The following is a 21493-nucleotide window of genomic DNA, read 5'->3' as shown; positions in this document are numbered from 1 at the left end:
AGCGTGAGTCAATCGGAAGCTAAAATCACCAGGGAAAACCCGAAAGCACTGGATGGTTCTTTCGTCCTATTGTTTAAACTAATGAAGAAACCATTAACAGTCAACTACTTCAGCTTACCGAACAGATAGCAAACTTTCCTGTCTTATCAGTTCGAATTCTAACATTCTATAGACATTGAACTAAGTAATCTAACATCTCAGCAATAGATCCATAGAAGGAATAACCTTTGCTTACTCAACTATATATAGGAAAAGTCTATCATTAGGTTATTAAAGGTTTAACTAACCTCTTACATAAATGAGGTAACATTAGAAAAAGTAAATGAACACAGTTTGGAATAGTAAGCTATAGAATAGGAGAGTGCAATGTTAGAACTACCTTTTAGGTTGTTTTTCATTCATTTAGATTTACTTTTCACTGTGTGATAACATAAACTTGAAAAATATTATGAAGTAATTTCAATAGTTGAGATCATGAGTCGATTGAAGCTAGACCACCATGGGAAACCTGTAAGCACTGTTTGACGGAAGCCTCATCCTATTGTGGGACTCCTCGGAAGTGCGCATCCACGATCCCGCCCCGCCAGATTCGAACACAGGGCCTGTCAGTCTCGCGCGCAAGCGCTTAACCTCTAGAATCATGATCTCAACTACTGAAATTACTGGCTAGTTGAACCGACATAAAAACGTTTTAGTTATGCACAGAATTATGGAGTAAATAGTAATCTTATGCTCATTAATCAGTTGCTTGAAAATTGGATCTTTGAATTTCTACAATAAAATTGTAATCTGTGAAGTTTTTGAACTTGATAAACAAAAAGTAACTCATCCATATCACAGGATAAGGATTGCACTATTTCATTGCCTACTTACTTACGCCTGTTACCCCTCATGGAGGAGCATAGGCCGCCCACCAGCATTCTCCATCCAACTCTGTCCTGGGCAATCCTTTCCAGTTCTTTCCACTTGTTATTCATCCTGTTAATTAAAACTGAAAATGATAACCATTTGCATCAGTACTTTGTGTGTGGATGGTATTTTGCTCCAAAGAAGAACTTAAAAGGTTATGAGTTTACACTTAGTGAAGAGAACACCCAATGAAGATCATTCCATTTTACTAAAGGTTCTCAGATGATATTCATTCATAATGAAAACTACTAAGGTATAATCAAGAACGGCAAAACATACTTGAACAGAATAAAAATGATCATATAGTGACTTATGATCTTTCAACCAATACCGGTAGTGTACATCCACGATCCCGCACCTGGGATTTGAACCCAGAACCTTCGGCCTGGCGCTTAAGAATAGCACCGTTGAATGCCGGCTCTCTGATCTAGAGATTAAACGTTTTCGCACAAGACCAAAGGTCCTAGGTTCGAATTCCGTGTGCGGTATCGTGGATGTACACTGCTGATGAGTTCCATACTTGGACGAAACGGCCGTTCAGTGCTTCCAGGTTTTTAATGGTGGTCTAGCATTAATCGGTTGATGATCTCAATCAGAATTGATTTTCACTAATAACCCATAATAAGTAATACCTAACGAATATCACCTAAGGTTTTAATGAATCATAATAAAACTCTAAATCATTTCATTGTTCTTTTTTTATTGATTTCTAATTAGGAACTTATCCAAAAAAGAAATCATTACGTAATTTTGATCCAACTCTATTAAATGATTATTACATTGGATATTTACCTGATAATATTACATCATTTGAATGTTTATCATGTCATAAAGAATGTGAAATTGGTTGTAGTGGACCAACCGCAGAAGAATGTACACGTTGTCGACATGTGAAAATTTATCATGATTCTCAAATGAAATCGGTAAGTACTACTAATGTGAATTAAGATGATTTATAACTAAATATTGTATTAATAAAGAGCCTCCAAATGCCCTGGAGTGGGGAGAGTCCTCTCTCCCTCTCGAAATGCTCTCACATGCACACGCGTATACAGCCACTACCGGGTGAGTCCTACTCACTATCTTCTCTTAGCATTACTGTTGTTTACGAAATTGAGAAGACGAAAAGCGAATGTCCGTCGCTTTAACCGAGTTGGTGAACACAGAAAGTTCACCTAGGGGAATTGGAAAACCCTCATTCCAAACCAATGGTGCACATGAGCTCCAGTATCCTATGGCATCAAATGGCATATGAATCAATCGTTAGTCACCGGCTACCTTTGGACTGCATCTCCTTACGAACCTGGAAAATAGATCATTCTATACAGCTTCAGTGTTTGGATGAACATTACGACAGACAGCTTTAACACAAATATGCAAGTTACATCTTTTAAGCAATGATGAATAGTGACTAACAATGAACTTCAGGACCCTCGTTTCGTCCTATTTGGGGCTCGTCAGCTGGATGTACCTGCATCCTAGAATTAATATTCCCTCTGAGACTCGAACCCAGTACTGTCATCACGTTATCCACTTACCTTACTTGGTTTACTTGAATCTTCCAACTGATATTTAAAACTTCATTTGATCAGCCTCGATATTGCCTTAATCTACATCCAGTTGACGAGTCCCAAAAAGGACGAAACGCTCATCCTAGATTCCTCCGCTAACCACCATTCATCGTTGCTTAGAATTAAACCATGTTCCCTTATTTTCATCTCTTGTTTTTATTATTATTATTATTATCATCATCATTCTTTACACTTGTTACTTTCAGTGGTTATGCAACAATACATGTCCTGATTTTAGTCCATTCAAAATATTCGATCAAAAAACTGGTGAAATAATATGTTCAAGTGATTCAATCAACTTGCACATTATACCCTATTACAATGGACAGTATTCCATTGAAAATCATCTTAATTCTACAATATTACATAATAGTTATAATAATAATATTGTAACCATGGCAACAAAGAACCTTAATTTTCTTCAAAATATTCATATGATGAATTATAATAATATATGGCATTATCATTACCTATCAACACAAACCGCTGGTCTTATCTCATCATTATCAGCATTATTTATAATGTTATTATTATTAAGTTTAATTATTTATTGGACAATCTATAAAAGATCTAAATATATACGAATTGAACAATACGATACTACTATTAATACTACTGATAATACTACTAATACTACTGGTACTAATAATAATAATAATAATAAGGGGAATAAGTCATGTTTTATATCCTTGAATAAAATTTGTGAAAAGTTTTGGACACAAGGTAAACCACAATTAGTGATAAAGAAAAAGAAAAAAGAGAAAAACAAGGAGAAAAGAAAAAAAAGTAAAACATTCACCATAGCAACTAAAAATCATCGATCAATATTAAATTATAAAAATAATCAATTAATAAAAGAGAAATTATTATTTCATCCATTAAATTGGAATCATTCATTAATACCAATGAATGGTAGTTTATTATTAGATAAAGATAATAAATGGATGAATAATATGGATGAAGAAAAATCTGTAAGTAGTTTGTTTGTGTTTTGTTTAAATAAAAATATGAATTTTATAGTTGAAATTATGAGTCAGTTGAAGCTAGACCATCCTGGAAAATCTGGAAGCACTGGACGGCCGTTTTATACTCGTATGGGGCTACTTAGTAGTACGTATCCACGACCCCTCCTCACGAGATTCTAACCCAGGACCTTTCAATTTCGCGCCCGTGTGCTTAACCTCTATACCACTGAGCCAGCCAGTATCCAACGGTGTTAATGTCTCACTTCAACCAATCCACGAAGTTGAGCAACCATTCACCATTGTCTTCAGTGAGTTACTGCTTCACAACAGACCTGATTGAACTCCACTGATCACTGCTTCTGACTAAAACTTCAGGAAATATCTCTTGAAGTCAGTCGCCTGTGAGCGAGGCGGGATCATGGATGCACACCGCTGACGAATCCTACAGCGGGACGAAACGGCTGTCAAGCAGTGCTTCCAGGTTTTCTATGGTTGTCTAGCTTTAATTGACTCATGAATTTAACTATTAAAAATTACTACAATCTCTACAAAACTCTTTTCTGATAATAATTATTATGTGCTTACTAATAACTGACTTCAAGAGGTATTTCTTGGTGTTCTAGTGCGAAGCCTTGACTAGTGGAGTTCAACCTGGTCTGTTATGTGATAGTAACTTACTGAAGACAATGGTGAACGATGGCGCAATATCATGAATTAGTTGAAGTTAGACATTAACACTGTTGGATACAGGCTCAGTGATCTACAGGTTAAGTGTTCGCGTGCAAGACCGATAGGTCCTGGGTTCGAATCACACGAGCAGAACCGTGGATATGCACTACTGAGTAGCCCCATACTAGGAGGGAACGGCCGTCAAACAGTGCTTCCAGGTTTCCAATGGTGGTCTATCTTCAATTGACTCATGAATTCAACTATTAAATCTATATTTGTAAACTATTCAAATAATAATGAACATTTATTCATTGTATGTTTGATTAAATGTGTTCTTATACATACTATTAATAGCCTTTTCTAAGTCATTCGATAACTAATGAAAGTCAAAATGATATGGATAGTATGAAACTTTTAAGAGGTGACCATATTAACAACCACATCAATGATTGAACAATGTAGTCTTTAGACAACCGAGCCAGCATCTAATGATGTGGATTTTTGACTTCAATAAATTCGTGATATTCTACAACCAGCTTCTAGTACTATTGGTGGATAACTTCTTCATACTGACGTGAATAGACTATACTGAACACAGCTTCCCATTTGAATTAGAGGAGTTACCTGATTAAATTAGTTCTAGTGAGAACTTGATTACTATTAGTAGTATGCCCCCAAATGCCCTGGTACGGCCGAGAGTGGGGAAAGTCTGCTCTCCCTCTCCAAATGCTCTCACATGGCCACGCGAATATATAGCCGCTGCCGGGGAAGTCCTACTCACTGCCTTCTCGTGGCGGGGGTGTTGTTCACAAAAGTGAGAGGACGAAAAGCGAGTGTCCGGCGCTTTAACCAGGTCGGTGGACAAGGCGAGTCCACCTAGGAGAGTTGGAAAACCCTGATTCCAAACCAATGGTGCACATGGGCTCCAGTATCCTGAAGGAATGAATGGCGTATGAACCAACTGTTGGTCACCGGCTACCTTTGGACTGCATCTCCTTACGATGCTCCATTGCCTTGTGGATCAGACCTTCAGGTCAAAGGCTCCGGGTGTGGCCCCTTAAGAAAACCACCTGCTTCAGTCTGGGCACCTGGGTAGTATCACAGCCCTCACACAAATCGATGAGATTTGTGAGGCGCATATTTATCTGGTGCTTCTTTGTACCAATATTTATGTGTTTAAATAAATAAAATAAATAAATAATTAGTAGTATGAGAGGATTTTGATGATTGTAGAATCCAAGGTCTTCATTGTTTGCTTCATAACAATTGGATAATATACCTAACCCTCAAACAATAAATATAACCAAAATCTATCTACTTTTAACATGACCAAATTCTTAGGTGTATTTGACTAAGTATAACTGTGATTTGTGTTACTTATATTGACATAAGTAGTACATGTTGTTAGTCAGGAGTAGAATATTTGGCAGCAGAAGATTGAGAAGATTGAGAAGGGATGAACAGAAACAAAAAGCAATTGGGACTCCTCAATAGTGCTCATCTACGATCTCTCACCGAAGAGGTTCGAACGAGAATAGCCTTTGATCTCGCGCGTGAACGTTTTACCTGTAGACCACTGAGCCTGTTGGCATCCAACGGTGTTATTGTCTAACTTCAATCGACCCATGATCTTGCGCAACCATTCATCCATTCTTATAGTGATTGTCTGTGTCACGTTTACAAATAACAAGTACGAAGATTACTGTATTAATCAGTCATAATTCAATTTTAAAAAGTTAATTAAACTAAACTCTATCATTAATGATTGTTAACTGTTTTAAATATAAATTAGGATTCGGGGAGATATCAGTAGATTATCAGTCATCGTCATCCATGAAACTCCGTCTTCTTGTTTTCCAAAAGAATTTTGATATTTTGGATACCTTCAATTTATGTATGCTTATAGCTGAAGGCTGTTACGATCTGAACAGAGTATGTTCTATAACCCAGGGAATTAAAGTTAGTTCCTTAAATAATTCAGAATGAAAGCTACCAAATTGATAAGTTCACCGTGTTTTCTCGTCGTACAAGTCAAGACAATTGGTGAGCGGTTGCTCAGATTTCATGGGTTGGTTGAAGTTAGACATTAACACCAATGGATCCCGGTTCAGTGGTCTATCGGTTAAGTGCTCTGATGCGAGACTGGTAGGTCCTGGGTTCGAATCTCAAGAGTGCGGGATAGTAGATTTTCACTGTTGAGGAGTCCCATAATAAGACAAAACGGCCGTAAACAGTGCTTCCAGGTTTTCCATGATGGTCTAGCTTTAATTGACTCATGATTTCAACTATGAAAACACTGAAATCTCTACTTCTGATCTATAAAAATAAATTCACAATATAAAACAGTATATGTAGCGAATACTCGATCGAATAAATATTCAACCTAACAACTACAAATGAAAACTATACACCTTGAGAATAGGTGTTTAGGTGGATTTTAAAATTAAGCTTTACGAACTGTGTAATAGATCATGTGAAGTGGTATTTTTATTGGATTAATGATTTAGTGGTTGAATTTATGAGTCAATCAAAGCTAGATCACCGTTGAAAACCCGGAAGCAGTGGAAGGCCGTTTCGTCCTCAGCACTGTGCACCCACGATCCCTCACCAAAGGGATTCGAACCCAGTACCTCCAAACTCGTACGCAATCACTTAACTTGTAGAGATCACTGAGTGAGCATCCAACGGTGTCAGTGTTTAACTTCAACCAATCCATGATATTGTACGACCGTCCTCCGTTGTCTTCAGTGAGTGACTGCCTCATATTAGACACGGTTGAAACTCACTGGTCATGGCCTGTCACTGGAACTCCAGGAAATACATGTTGATGCTAGTCACTAGTAAGCATATGACAACCTCATGAATTCAACTACCGAAATTACTACAATCTCCACTAAACTCCTTTCTGATATTAATGATTTACGCTTTTTTGGTGTCTTACTAGTAAACTACTGATTGCTATATACTATACTAATATATTTTCTTTCACAAAAAAAATAGCCTACTCATTCAGAATCATTAAAACCAAACATGGCAACATTACGTATAATCACTGAATCTGAATTAATTCGTGGTCCATTGATTGGTTCTGGTGCATTTGGTACAGTTTATTGTGGTGTTTGGTGTCCAAAATTCACTCGACAAAAACTTGATCCCATTAACAATGATACATATAGTACAATAACAAATTCAACAATAACACCAACCTCAAATGTATTCAATTCAAAAAAATTTGATTGGGATAAAAATACAAATGGAACAGAAACTATTCCAGGAGGGTTCAACAATGATAATTACTTCAATTTGCATATTCCAGTAGCTATTAAAGTCTTATCAGATTCAGCTGATCCACAAACTAATAAAGAACTATTAGAAGAAGCAAAAGTAATCCCATTTTCTTTTTCATTTAGAGATTTATTGTTCATTTTATTGTAATCCCCCAAGTGCCCTGGTACGGCCAAGAGTGGAGAGAGTCCGCTCTCCATCTCCAAATGCTCTCACATAGTCACGTCTATTTAGCCTCTGTTAGGAAAGTCCTACTCACTGCCTTCCCGTGGCGGGGGTGTTGTTTACAGAATTGAGAGGACGAAAAGTGAATGTCCGGAGTTTTAAGCGGGTTGGTTGACACGGAGGGTTCACCTAGGGGAGTTGGAAAACCCTGATTCCAAACCAAAAGTGCACATGAGCTCCAGTATCCTGAGGGAACGAATGGCGTATGATACGATCATTGGTGACTGGCTACCATGGGATTGCATCTCCTCACGATGCTCCATTGCCTTGTGGATCAGACCTTTAGGTCAAATGCTCCGGGTGTGGCCCTCTAAGAAAACCACCTGTTTCGGTTTGGGCACCCGTTCAGTATCCCAGCCCTCACACAAATCAAATAAGATTTGTATGGCGCGTATGTATCTAGTACCTCTTTATACCAATATTTATGTGTTTAAATAAATAAATAATCCATTTCTCGTAATTACCGACGAAGGACTTCAAACCTACAACAGTTTATGGACAGTTTGTTTAGTCTATATTAAAACATTGATAATCATCACCTGATCAGTGATAGATTGATTCATTGGGATTAATTAACCCCAAGTGTACAAACATACCAGCCATAAGTAACCATCAATGTTATTTAAATTTCATACTTAATCCTATTAGCAAGTGTTTTTATGAATGAAATCAACGATTGTTGTTCCTATTGAAACTTAGACAAAACACAGATAATTTGGTCTACACTTGTTGCACTAAACTCATGCCGTTTATATAATCAGAATATCTCAGTGATGATGTTTCAGACTGTGATACTTGATGGCATAAGTCTTTAATCAAACGAAAAACATCATTTCTTTCACGACCGTAGATATGCTTGTTAATGTGTTCCATGTAGGGAAAAACTTATTGTATCTATCACTAGCCACCTAACATTAAAGTATTTCTAAATAACTAGTGAAAAGTAATCGATTTCTTGGTATGGTGGTTATCATCTCCGACTTCTGAGTAGTGGTTAAGAAGTTCAGCTTTTAGCCTCAAATCCCCAAGTTCGAACCCAGTCTTATCTGCTTCAGTTGAACAGCCACATCTTATCATCAACCCTGTTGTCATACGATAAAGAATAAGTAAGATTTATCAGATTATCCAAGATTAACTATTCTCAAATATGAGGACGACCCACGTGTGAAATCGAGGAAGCTCTAAGAAGCTCAAGAAGAGCTGAAGATATTCCATCCAATCATCTTTTGAAAGAATATTCCAGAATGTCTACGTGTAGCTTCCCTATTGGACGAATGCCAACAACCCCTGTATGCGGATCGGATGATTATAATTGTGTTTTCATTATAACTAAAAACTATAAACACCTGAGAGTGTTATAGCACAATTGACACTGTTTGGAATAGCATTCTTTCCACTTGTCTTCTGTCTTCTCATTTCCGACGTGGAGGGTTCTAGCGTTCGAGTGCTCAAGTTGTACACGGTATAACACGAAATCCTTCTGAATAATGCCTACCAATTTAGATATTTGGTTGCACTCTGAGTCGCTTTGGACTTTTCCGGTTGTTATATCTTTGTAAGAAAAGGTATATGGTGGCTAGAAGTGGAATCCAAAACATGCGTTTAATCCTATTTGAGACCAATCAACTGGATGTACCTTCATCCTAGAGTTGATGTTAACTCCGAGACTCGAACTTAGCACCGTTCTTTTCAAACGTCATCGCGTTATCCACTGAGATTGATCAATTACAGCCCTAAACACTGATGAAAAGATTCAAACAACTGATACAAAAAATGAATTTAAACTTCACTCCAATGCACAAGCTAGTGGCTATCAGGACTCAGTAACTAAGTGGATAATGCGTAGGCGTTTGAAGCGAAAGGTACTGGGTTCGAGTCCCGAAGTGAACATCAACTCTAAGATGTAGGTACATCCAGCTGACCAGTCCTTAATAGGACTAAACGCGCGTCAATCTGGATTCCACTGTTAGCCACTATCCATCTTTGCTTATAATGCTTGTGAATTAAGGCTATATCGAGGCAATACGTAGAAGTATGCACATATGCCAATAAGAGACTGACCGGTTGCAGTCCTAAACAGCAATGGGAAGATTCAAACAAACAATACTGAATGAACTTTTCTTTTTTGCTTTTTTTTCCACAGGTTATGGCAACTGTTGATCATCCATGTTGTGTAAGATTTTTAGCATTATGTCTTACATCTAAATTACAATTAATAACACAATATTTACCATTAGGTAGTTTATTAGAATTTATTAAAATACGTTGGGATTTTATTGAAGTGAATTCATTATTTCAATGGTCTGAACAAATTGCTTCTGGTATGATTTATTTATCATCACGTGGTATTATACATCGTGATTTAGCAGCTCGTAATGTATTAGTTCAATCAAAAGATCAAGTAAGTAATATTGTTAAATTGAAGATTTAAGATAAGTTAAACTATCATGGAAAACCTGAAACTCCTCGGTGATCCTACAATAGGTCGAAATGTCCGTCCAATGTGTTAGGGTGATCCTGACAATTTCTTGCAATAGACATGATAAGCTCAGGAAACATTAAGAAGCATTTTTATCCAATCACCGTCTGACTAAACGTTTTACTAGAAACATCACGAAAGTGAAAAATTACATGTAGAGGTTCTGATTGGCTGATTACTACACTGCTACTATGTTTAGTAACATTCTAGAATTTTCAGGAAAACCCAAGGACTTCTAAAATACTATAAAAACCCTATATTTTCTGTACATAAATGAACCTTTGGAGTAAAGTGCTTCTCATATATTTTGCACCTTTTCTCTCGTGTTCAAGTCGCTGTGTAGTTCTAGCTTGAAGGGTTACGAGACTAGCTTAGGATCTGAGTATAGCGTTCAATCAACAAGACCTATCACTATGCTTCCAGGTTTCCCATGAAGGTCTAGCTTTAATTGACTTATGATCTTAACTATTAACTTACTATAATATCTACAAAAACCCCTTTTTGGTATTTAAAGTGAGTTTTTTTTAAAAAAAAGAGAAGTTATCGGTTCTTCAGTAGATGGAGGCAAGACTTAAACTCAATTTAGCTACAAGACTCTATTTATAAGAAAAGGGGATTTATCGACGCTTAACAGAAGAAAGTACTTAATATCGACTTTAGATATTGGATAGAACGAAGGGTCATTGAAATCAATATAAAACTATACCACAATAGATATTAGTCAATCAATTACACTTGCTAGAAGATAATGAATATGCAAAGTTGGCTCTATGATATTCTATATAACTTAAATGTCACATATAATTCTATTTAAGAATGTATCATTATAGCTAATCGGTTTTAGAAAAAGATTTCATTGGTGGAGGTTAGACATTAACACCGCTAGATGCTGTCTCAGTGGTGTATCGGTTAAGTGATCTGGCGCGAGACTGGTAGATTCTGGGTTCGAATCCCGCGAGGCGGGATCGTGGATGCGCAATGCCACTGAGGATTTTCACAATAGGACGAGACGGACGTCTAGTGCTTTCAGATTGTCCATGGTGGTCTAGCTTCAATTGACTCATGATTTCAACTACATACAGTAAATAGTTAATTTGCAAACTATCAATCAATTGTTTCAATCTTGACCGTTAATTCTGTAAATATTAGTCCATCATCTATGAATATTATTGTACATGCATTTTCATACTAATTCCGCACCGTTCCTGTCCTCTCCTTATCGATCTTCTATTGAAATACATTCTATGCCTGACCATCGTTATATACAACTACTTATGTGGACAAAAGTAGCCCACACCACACTATGACAAGAAATCTAAACCATAAATCAAACTTGTAAACTCTGTACCTTATACCTTATTTTAATCCTAAGCACCATACAATAATCTCTATTTTTTTACATATTTTTAATTCCAAACCAAATCCTATCGTCGGTCGTAACTCTGAGAAACATCATTGCGATAGAACACTTTACACCATGTTCATAATAATTTCATTTCTGCATTCACAAGAGAGTTCCTCCTCCGCAGTTCAAAATCTCATATGTACTAAGTGATGTATTATTCATCAAGATCTACCATAGAACGATTGATAGACAGCATATCAGCTTAATATTTGCACCATAACCTTTGAGTCGCTACCCCGATGCTAACTGACGTAGTTGCAAAACTTTCGGTTCACCAAGAACAACAAAAAAAGCAAACATAATTTCCAACTTTTTTATAAGTTTCATTAGTCTTTCATCCGTCATTCAAAACACTTTATTCATTTGTTGTGATGAACTAAGTTGACTTCAACGACAAATAGTTATCACATGTATGTTAATCAATATGGGAATTTGTGGACAGTGTAGTATTTTCACCTTTGAAATTGCAAGTGTATCTAAGCTAGACTAACATTGAAAACCTGGAAGCACTGGATGGCCGTTTTCTTCTAGTATGGAACTCCTCAGTAATGCTAATCTGCGGACCCGCACGTGGAACTCGAACCCAGGACTTTCAGTCTCGCACGCAAACGCCTAACTTCTAGATCGCTGAGCCACTTCAACCAATCAATGATCTTGTGTGGACGTGCTCTGCTGAGGAGTCCTATACTAGAACGAAACTGCCGTCCAAGGCTTCCAGGTTTTGATTAATGGCTAAGCTTAAGTCGACTCGTGATTTCATTATCTATGTTTAGTCTTTAATGATGAATAGTTTCTGTCGATTAGATTATACTGGTCAATTGCCCCAACTTTAAGTTATACTATAATTGACAAAAATGTCTTTACATCACTTATATACATGTATATTAAATCTCTTTATTTCCATAGGTACAAATAACTGATTTCGGTTTAGCTAAGTGTTTAGATACAACACATAGTGAATATCATGCAAGTGGAGGACGTATGCCAATTAAATGGCTTGCAATTGAATGTATACAAGATAGAATATTTTCAAGTAAATCAGATGTTTGGGCATATGGTAAGTTCATAATGATTATTTGTTGGTTAATATTATGTCTGAAATCATCAGTCAATTGAAGCTAGATCATCATGGAAAACTGGCAAGCATTGGACGGCCGTTTCGGCCGTTTCGGAACTCATCGGCAGTGCGCATCCATGATACCGTCTCACGAGATTCGAACCCAGAACCTACCAGTCTCGCGCCAGAGCACTTGACCGATAAACCATGGTGGTCTAGCTTCAATTGACTCATGATTTCAACCATGAAAATACTGAAATCTCCACAAAACCCCTTCTAATATTATGTCTATTATTCCTCTACATGTAATCGAAACTTAGGAAGCTCTGAAAATCAACATTTTATAAATCTATTATAGACAACAAAAAATACTAATACCTAAATAAGGTCTTACATGTTTATAATCATTATATTGTGTCATAATTAATGAATCCTAGTCAGTGCATATTCTTCACTTCCTATGGGAATAAGTTTATAACTTTCATGATCAGTCAGTCACTCAGCTATAACGTAGGACCAGGTACATATATGCATCGGTCCAAGTTACCACACCACATTAGCACAACAAGATGAACACCAAATTCATGATAAAGATTCTATGTATTTTAAAAACATGAAAACAAAATCAGTTATAAGATGGTGGTTGGAGGTACCCTCCCCCTTTTAGCTATAAGAACATGGTGAAGCCTAGTAAGCCCTTCTGGAGAAGAGTGCTACATCGAAGCACGGCACAACTACCAGAGCTCAATAGCTGTTTTTTGCATTGCTTACGCAGAACCATTACATCATTCTTTCCTTTTTTGGGCAGACTTATTTTTTCTTTCTTTTTGAACCAACAATAATTATGCAATGATTCTTTGTAGCAATCGTAATCATTTGTGGGTATAGGTAGAGCGATTGATTAGGCCGATCTCCACCACCCGTGTTACTGCTCACGTTAGTACATAGGATGAATGCCATGATCTGGGAGGCACGACGAGGAGTCAGTCAGTAAAATCACTGACTTCTGAAGTGAGCAATTTAGGTAGGTATAGACTACCTAGTTGGAGTCAATGAGATAACCCTGAATAACAGATGAAGACTGTGAATAAGATAACTCAAAATCGTTCGTAGTGATGCAGTACCATTCATGCTATATCATCCTTTCCATCTTGAATTCTATTATTGCTGCATCTTCATGAACAACATTCTTGTCTTTATTGCTACATTGTTTCGATTTGTTTTACTATTCCTATATACTACTTTTATCTTGTCATGCTAATGTAGTATGGCATCTAAAGAAAATGCACATCCACGTCAGACTCTATGAAGTTGTTTATCTGTCTATGTGTTTAAGTGTATCAAACAGAATGTCTTAACGAGCGGTAATGCCAGTTACATTTATGCTAAGAAGGCTGTGATGATGTTTAATGTGACGACTTTGACTGATACATTCTTTTACCAGATGCAACATTGTTAATCACTGAAATACATCATTATAATAAAAATACAAATTAGACAATTGTAGTTGAGACCATAAGTCAATTGAAGTTGGATGCCCGCTCGGTGATCTAGAGATTAATTATTCGTGCGCGAAACTGATAGGTCCTGGGTTTGAGTCTCGAGAGGCGGGATCGTGTATGCCCACTGCTGAGGAGTCCCACAATAGGACGAAATGGCTGTCCAGTGCTTCCAGGTTTTCCATGATGATCTAGCTACAATTGACTCATGATCTCAACTATATAAAATTACTATAATATCCACAAAACCCCTTCTGATATTAGACAATTGTATTAAAACACTTTTTGAAACCATTTAATGTTATACGAATAATTTATATGGATATGTATATATGTTTTACATTTAGGTATAACCTTATGGGAAATGTGTACATTTGGTCATCGACCATATGAAAATATTCATGCAAAAAATTTATTAGATTTTCTAGAGAAAGGAAATCGTTTACCTCAACCGGAAACAACAAGTCTTGATTTTTATTGTTTAATGTTACAATGTAAGTTTATTATAGCCTATTGTTACTCTATTGTGCATTCATTCATATGCCTTTTATGGATGGTGACTAGCAGTTGAATTCAGAATGTATGCTTCGCCCTGTTTTGGGCTCGTCAGCTGAATGTACTTGCAATGGATTAATCTGTTTCAGAATTTGTAAATCCTTCACATCCAGCTGACGTGTCCCCGTATAGGACGAAATGAACTTCCTTGATTCCTCTACTAGCCAATATCTATCTCTGCTGTATCGCTAAAAACGATATAACAATGAATCGATCTAGATAAAAACATGAGGGAGAATGAACTTGATCAGGTTAGTAATTCCCTTATTCACAATAATCAGAATACACTTGCATTGCTCCCCTACTATTTAGTCTTCAGATAGCTTATAATCCCTTCAAGCTTACATCGTATATCATACTTCATCATTGGCTTTACGGTTTATCCTAACCCAAATGACGCTACTGTGATAAACATTTAAATCTAAACTAATTGTAGTATCTCAGTGGATTTATCCTCCTGATTAATTTGTTTTACTGCACACTCAGTCGAATCTAATAGGGTTTTTTGAGATCAAATTTTACTTGATCAAGGCAAACAAGACATTGTCTTTTTTTATCAATGACTAATTAAATATCTTTTACATCTCCAGTAAATGTTCCAGTACCCTGTGAACTATATAACCTAATTTAGGCAGCTGAAATAAACATTTTACTCATTCAATTTAACTAAAATGGGCTATAAGTTGAAATCTTTGACTTCCAACTAATTAGTCACGAGGTCCGCAAACCCTTTTCTCTCATTTCTTTTAAAAGTATTGAGTAGTAACCAATCCGCGACATTATATCAGTGGCCTTCAGCGTTGTTAGAGGTTTGAAGTTAGTTTTCACTTCCCGGTTACCCACACCGTGGAGGGGTGTTTCTACAGGTATTTGAAAGAGAAACCGGGTTAGAGTTGGTCTTAGTAACCTAGAAACGTAACCGCAGTGTCCAAGAGACGGATGCTTCAGGCCGCTCACACACGACCTTTTAGTGAGCGATTTTCGTGTTAACTCCGCACTTTTTGAGACCTTACCACCGGAGACAGAAACCTGTGGGATAAGGAGGGGTGTGTATTTTAAGGGTCAACCTTTTCTAACTCCACCCCTCTTTGTGGGAAGGCAGCATTGCTGTTATGCTGGTTGTCTGAAGGAAACACCTTACTGTCGTCACATCTCTGTACAGTCACGAGTACAAATTTCGCATTTGGACCTAGGGTTTGCTGCTTTTAATTTTGCCTCTCTTTACCAACCTTACTGGCAAGGCAGGACCTTGAGTGACCATTGTTCCAGTCAGTATAGCTCGATTGGTTCATCACGATAGGTAAGTCCGACCATCACGTCAAGGTATCAGCAATGGTTGGGCCAAACATGAACAGTAATTATTTCAGTCATTTTTAAACTAATGTAACCCTCTGTTTTCATTTACTGTTCTTTTTTTAACTTTCAAATAAACAGGTTGGCAAGCAGATCCAAATCTTAGACCAACATTTAAAGAATTATGTTCAGCTTTATGTGAAATGAAAGCAACACCTAATCGTTATTTATTCATAACAGTAAGTTCAAACCGTATTTAAATGGTTGGATTGATATGGAATCAATATAGGGTTTTATGGAGATTGTAGAATTTTTCATAATTATTAGTGGAAACCTAGAAATACTAGACGACTGTTTCATCCTAGTATAAGCGTCCTAAGTAATGCGCATTCATGACCCCAAATGCCGTAATCTAAACCAGGACGATTAACCTTTAAACCACTGAAACGGCTTCCGAAGGTGTAGTTGTCTAATCACTATCAATTCACCATATTACGAATCAATCTTTCATTGCCCTATGATGGATAACTGTCTCACATCCGACATGGTAGGGAATAATCGAAATCGTAACAGACTGTTCGTTCCTGACATTATATCCATACTATACATTATTTAACGGGTTGTAGTAAATGCAGATTGAAATCTTTAGCGACCAAATATACTACAAAACTCAAACACCATCGAGCTGATTGTATAACCCAGCAACCTTCTACACATAATTAAGCATTAGATAAGTAACAGTTGTCTGTATTAATTCAAAAATAGAAATCTTTTCTGACATGACAGAGAATGAAAATTGAACAGATGACAACGATTTGTGCGAATGAATCGGTTAGCTCAAAATTGAGTCCATCTACTCTCTGAATCCTATTCAATAGATTTTGATACCTATGTTTCAGCATAAGAATCAAGCTAAACTTGGATGAATGGACTTGAAAATAATAGTATAAGGGATTTGTGGAGATTGTAGTGTTCTTATAGTTGAGATCGTGAACTGATCTTAGTTAGACCATCATTAAAAACTTGGAAGTTAAGCGTTCGCGCGAGACTAGAGGTCCTAGGTCCGATTACCACGTGTAGGGTCGTGGCCACTCACTGATGAGAAGTTGCATACTATGATGAAACGATCATCTAGTATTTCCAGGTTTTCAATCGTGGTCTAGCTAAGACCACTTGGTGATTTCACACAATAAGTTGTGTAAATAATCAGATAACGAGAAATATAAACGGTAGGTGGAAAGTCAAAGCAAATACGGGATATGGAAATATCCATAAATCTTTGTTTCTTACAAGCCGTCCACATCTGAAACTCCAACTCCTTCTATAAAGCATTGTTTGGGTTGATCTTTTTTGTTCTCTCTGTAGGATATCTGGCCAGATTTCTTTAACAGGGATTAATTGTAAGACTATAAAAATGTACACATTGTCACACATACAGCTCTTTCTATACATGCTTCTTTTTAATAAATAGTCACCCTTCCGCTTAACGAGATATCAAGGAAATTTATTGTCTCAATCATGCTCATCAGTGAAAATGATTTCTAAGTGTACACTGTTGAATAGATTTAGGAGTTCTTCATTAGAATTATGACCTTGACTGATGAATATGTTGTCGAAGTAACAACAGTATAGATCTAGTTTATTGATGGTATCCAAGAGGGATTGATTTTATAACTCGGCCAGGAAGTAATCAGCTAAAATGAGGCCTAAAGTTGATCCTACAATCACTCCATAAATTTGTCCAATAATAACTATTGTTAAAGACAAAATGGACGTTCATCGTACACCGCAGGCGTTTAAGACTATCTTCAGGGAAAGTTATTCCTTTTTATTACTGATAGACATAATAATATGTTAAAACAAACATAAACCAGATAATGGTAGGTCCTGGGTTCGAATCCCGCGAGGCGGGATGGTGGACGCGCACTCCTGAGGAGTCCCACAATAGGACGAAACGGCCGTCTAGTGCTTCCAGGTTTTCCACGGTGATATAGCTTCAATTGATTCATAATCTTAACTATATAAAATTACTAAAATCTCCACAAAACCCCCTTGTGATAAACCATATAACTTGTTGAGATATCTAAATGGTAGAAATAGGTAGACCAGATATTCAAGCAGACCGCCATAAAATTAAACTCTCTCTATATTGAGAATTAATTGAAGTTGGGAAATACCATCAGAAACTGTGTTAGTAGTTTATTTGTATCATATTCCCAATAAGACTATAATAGGTTCAATTCGATACCATATTAGATTTTTAGTACTCTTAAACTCAAATGGAACAGCTATCTACCATTTCTTTATCATCAGTCTATTTTCATCCTACATGTTTTGTTAAAGATTTATTAACAGTATAGAGTTGTTGAGATTTTTGACTTTTGATTGAGATCATGAATGGATCAATGTTAGACCACTATTGAAAACCTAGAAGCACTAGACAACTGTTTCATCCTAGTGTGGGACTCTTTATCAGTTCACATCCACGATCCTACACTAAAGGGACTCGAACCACTGAGCCAGTATCCAATGGTGTTTATCTCCACCTTCAACCAATCCACGATATTGTTCGACCGTCCTCCATTATCTTAAGTGAATAATATATATATACATATATGAATGAATTCACTTAGTATTGTTTGTTTGAATCTTCCCATTGATGTTTAGGACTGCAACCGGTCAGTCTCTTATTGGCATATGTGCATACTGTGCGGTCTGCCTCGACATAACTTTAATGCACAAGCATTATAAGCAAAGATGGATAGTGGCTAACAGTGGAATCTAGGACGCGCGTTTCGTCCTATTTAGGACTCTTCAGCTGGATGTACCTACAGCTCAGACTTGTTGATGTTCACTTCGGGACTCGAACCCAGTACAATTCGCTTCAAACGCCTACGCATCATCCACTGAGCTACTGAGTCGTGATAGCCACTTGCTTGTGCAATGATATGAAGTTAAAATTCACATGGTATTGTACTGGGTTTGTGTCCCAGAGTGAACATCAACAACTCTGAGATGAAGGTACATCCAGCTGATGAGTCCCAAATAGGACGAAGTGACACGCATCAAACTGGATTCCGCTGCTAGCCATTTTTTACTGAACTTCATTATTCTCTTTATTCCTTTTCAGCCTGAACTTCGTACATCTAATTTTACCAATCAAGATACATCACAAAATGCATTAGAATTTTTAACTAGTTGTTTAACCGATACAACTATATCATTGAAATCTACTCATACAAATATAAGTAGTATACAATCATATCAACAAATTTATAATGATCTAAATGAATATAATAATCATTCATTATTAAATCAATTGAATATTGAAGATTATACACAATATACACAAATGAATTATGATTGGTTAAATAATTTATATGTAAATAGTAGAATAAATTTATTACCAGAAGAATATATTCAAACTTTATTAAATAATTATAATTATTTAATTGGAATTAATACTACTACTGATAAGACTACTACTAATACTACTGATAATACTACTAATACTACTACTGATAATACTACTACTAATACCACTGATACTACTACTAATACTACTACTGATAATACTACTGATAAGACTACTGATAACACTACTACTGATAATACTACTACTAATATTACTGATAATACTACTACTAATGCCACTAATAATACTACTAATACTACTACTGATAATACTACTACTAATACCACTGATACTACTACTAATACTACTGATACTACTACTACTAATATTACTAATACTACGCATAATACTATCACTAATACTAGTGATAATACTACTGATACTACTACTGATAATACTACTACTAATACTGATACTACTACTAATACTACTAATACTACTGCTAATAATAATAATAACTATATTAGGTTCCAAAATGAAATCAATAAGGTTACATTGCCTAATCAATACATTGATAATATAAACATAAATGATCCTAGAGATAATAGTATTCATCATTGTAATGATATCCTAATCGATGCGGAAGAGACAAATAGGAATGAAGAAAATTTAGTTACAAAGGAATCAGAAGGAAGTTTTATGGAGGAATCATCTGAAAATGTATCATTATCTATATTACAAATGGATAGTGCTCAAATATCTGATCAATATTATGTTAATACTGTTATTGAAAAAAATAATTGTAATGAAGTAAGTTGTATTGTTATTCTGTAACTGGTAACCATACTACCACCATTATTATTACTTATATTACTACTACTGTAATGAAGGAGAACACAAGTGAAGACAACTAATTACATTTAATATTACATTACAGAGTTACTTGGTATTTATTTATTTATTTGAACACATAAATATTGGTACAAGGAGACACCAGATATATATGCGCCACACAAATCTCATTTGATTTGTGGAAGGGCTGTAATACTACTCGGGTGCCCAAACTGAAACAGGTGGTTTTCTTGGGGGGCCACATCCGGAGCCTTCGACCCAAAGATCTGATCCACAAGGGAGTGGAGCATCGTAAGGAGATGCAGTCCCATGATAGCCGGTGACCAACAATTGGTTCATACGCCATTTATTCTCTCAGGATACTGAAGCCCATGTTCACCATTGGTTTGAAATGAGGGTTTTCCAACTCTCCATATCCACCAACCCGGTTAAAGCGCTGGACATTCGCTTTCCGTCCTCTCAATTTCGTAAATAACACCCCCGCTACGAGAAGGCAGTGAGCAGGACTTCCCTGTCAGAGGCTGTATACGCTTGGCAGTATGAGGGCATTTCGAGAGAGAGGGCGGGCCTTCTTCACTCTCGACCGTACCAGGGCATTTGGGGGCCTTAGTTGATACATACAAGACACACTCAAAAAAACCAACAACAGAATAATCTAAACCAATAACAATTAACATTCATACCTAATGCACAAGTGAATTGCCAATGAAACTGAGTAGCTAAGAAGATGAAAATTGTAACATTTGTAATATGAAATGATAAGGCTGAATTTTTATGTATAATAATAGTGTGAGATATGAATAGTATCAGACATAATAGCACAGATAGATAGTCCACGTCGGATACATAGTAATGCCTTTTCTATTGAGGGCAGTAGTGTTAAGCAATATATGGAAAGCTTCAGCTATCCAACTTTCTCTGTGGTTTGAAAATTCTTTTGGTATTATTCCGATATTTTTAATATCAACTTGATGGTTAATGAAGATGTCATGCACTGCTATTGGACTATCGAATTTGAAGTCTTTCAAGTTCTACAGGATTATTAGGTGGTCTTCTTGTGTACCTAAGATGTTTTTTGACTCGAGTCAAGATTTCACTAGATGACTCTTTAATATAGATAGAATCACAATCGATATATCCTAATTTATGTGTTAACATAGAGAGGATCCTATCCTTCATAAGAACAAAAGCATTTCGAATGATGTTAGTTGTGTTTGTACTATGCTGTAATTTTGAAATGGTGAAGATTTGTGACTCAGGTGGATGGTTTTGATGGAATTTTGTTCTCTGAGCTGGATGATTTAGTCGTGAAGCTACCGAACGACATCATCAGCATATACTTCAAAATGGTATAATTTTGTGTTGTTTTAAAAC

The 21493-nt window shown here is 36.4% G+C and overlaps 1 protein-coding gene across 1 annotated transcript in view; it reads left to right on the top strand.

Moving 5' to 3' along the window:
* Smp_152680 (Receptor Tyrosine Kinase,putative) overlaps window positions 1–20101 on the top strand; it is a gene marked incomplete at both ends in the record, with an annotated part of 53546 nt that extends 33445 nt beyond the window's left edge. The window contains 9 exons of the mRNA XM_018791809.1: window positions 1627–1832; window positions 2687–3451; window positions 7115–7498; window positions 9768–10025; window positions 12415–12565; window positions 14412–14558; window positions 16054–16151; window positions 19043–19294; window positions 19817–20101. Coding sequence (XP_018647302.1) covers window positions 1627–1832; window positions 2687–3451; window positions 7115–7498; window positions 9768–10025; window positions 12415–12565; window positions 14412–14558; window positions 16054–16151; window positions 19043–19294; window positions 19817–20101 — 2546 coding nt within the window. The remainder of the gene's footprint in view (window positions 1–1626; window positions 1833–2686; window positions 3452–7114; window positions 7499–9767; window positions 10026–12414; window positions 12566–14411; window positions 14559–16053; window positions 16152–19042; window positions 19295–19816) is intronic.
* Between the last annotated feature and the right edge of the window lie 1392 nt (window positions 20102–21493).

The sequence above is a fragment of the Schistosoma mansoni genome, assembly GCF_000237925.1.
Source record: "Schistosoma mansoni, WGS project CABG00000000 data, supercontig 0225, strain Puerto Rico, whole genome shotgun sequence".
Taxonomy (NCBI): domain Eukaryota; kingdom Metazoa; phylum Platyhelminthes; class Trematoda; order Strigeidida; family Schistosomatidae; genus Schistosoma; species Schistosoma mansoni.
This window is presented reverse-complemented; position numbering and strand designations above follow the sequence as displayed.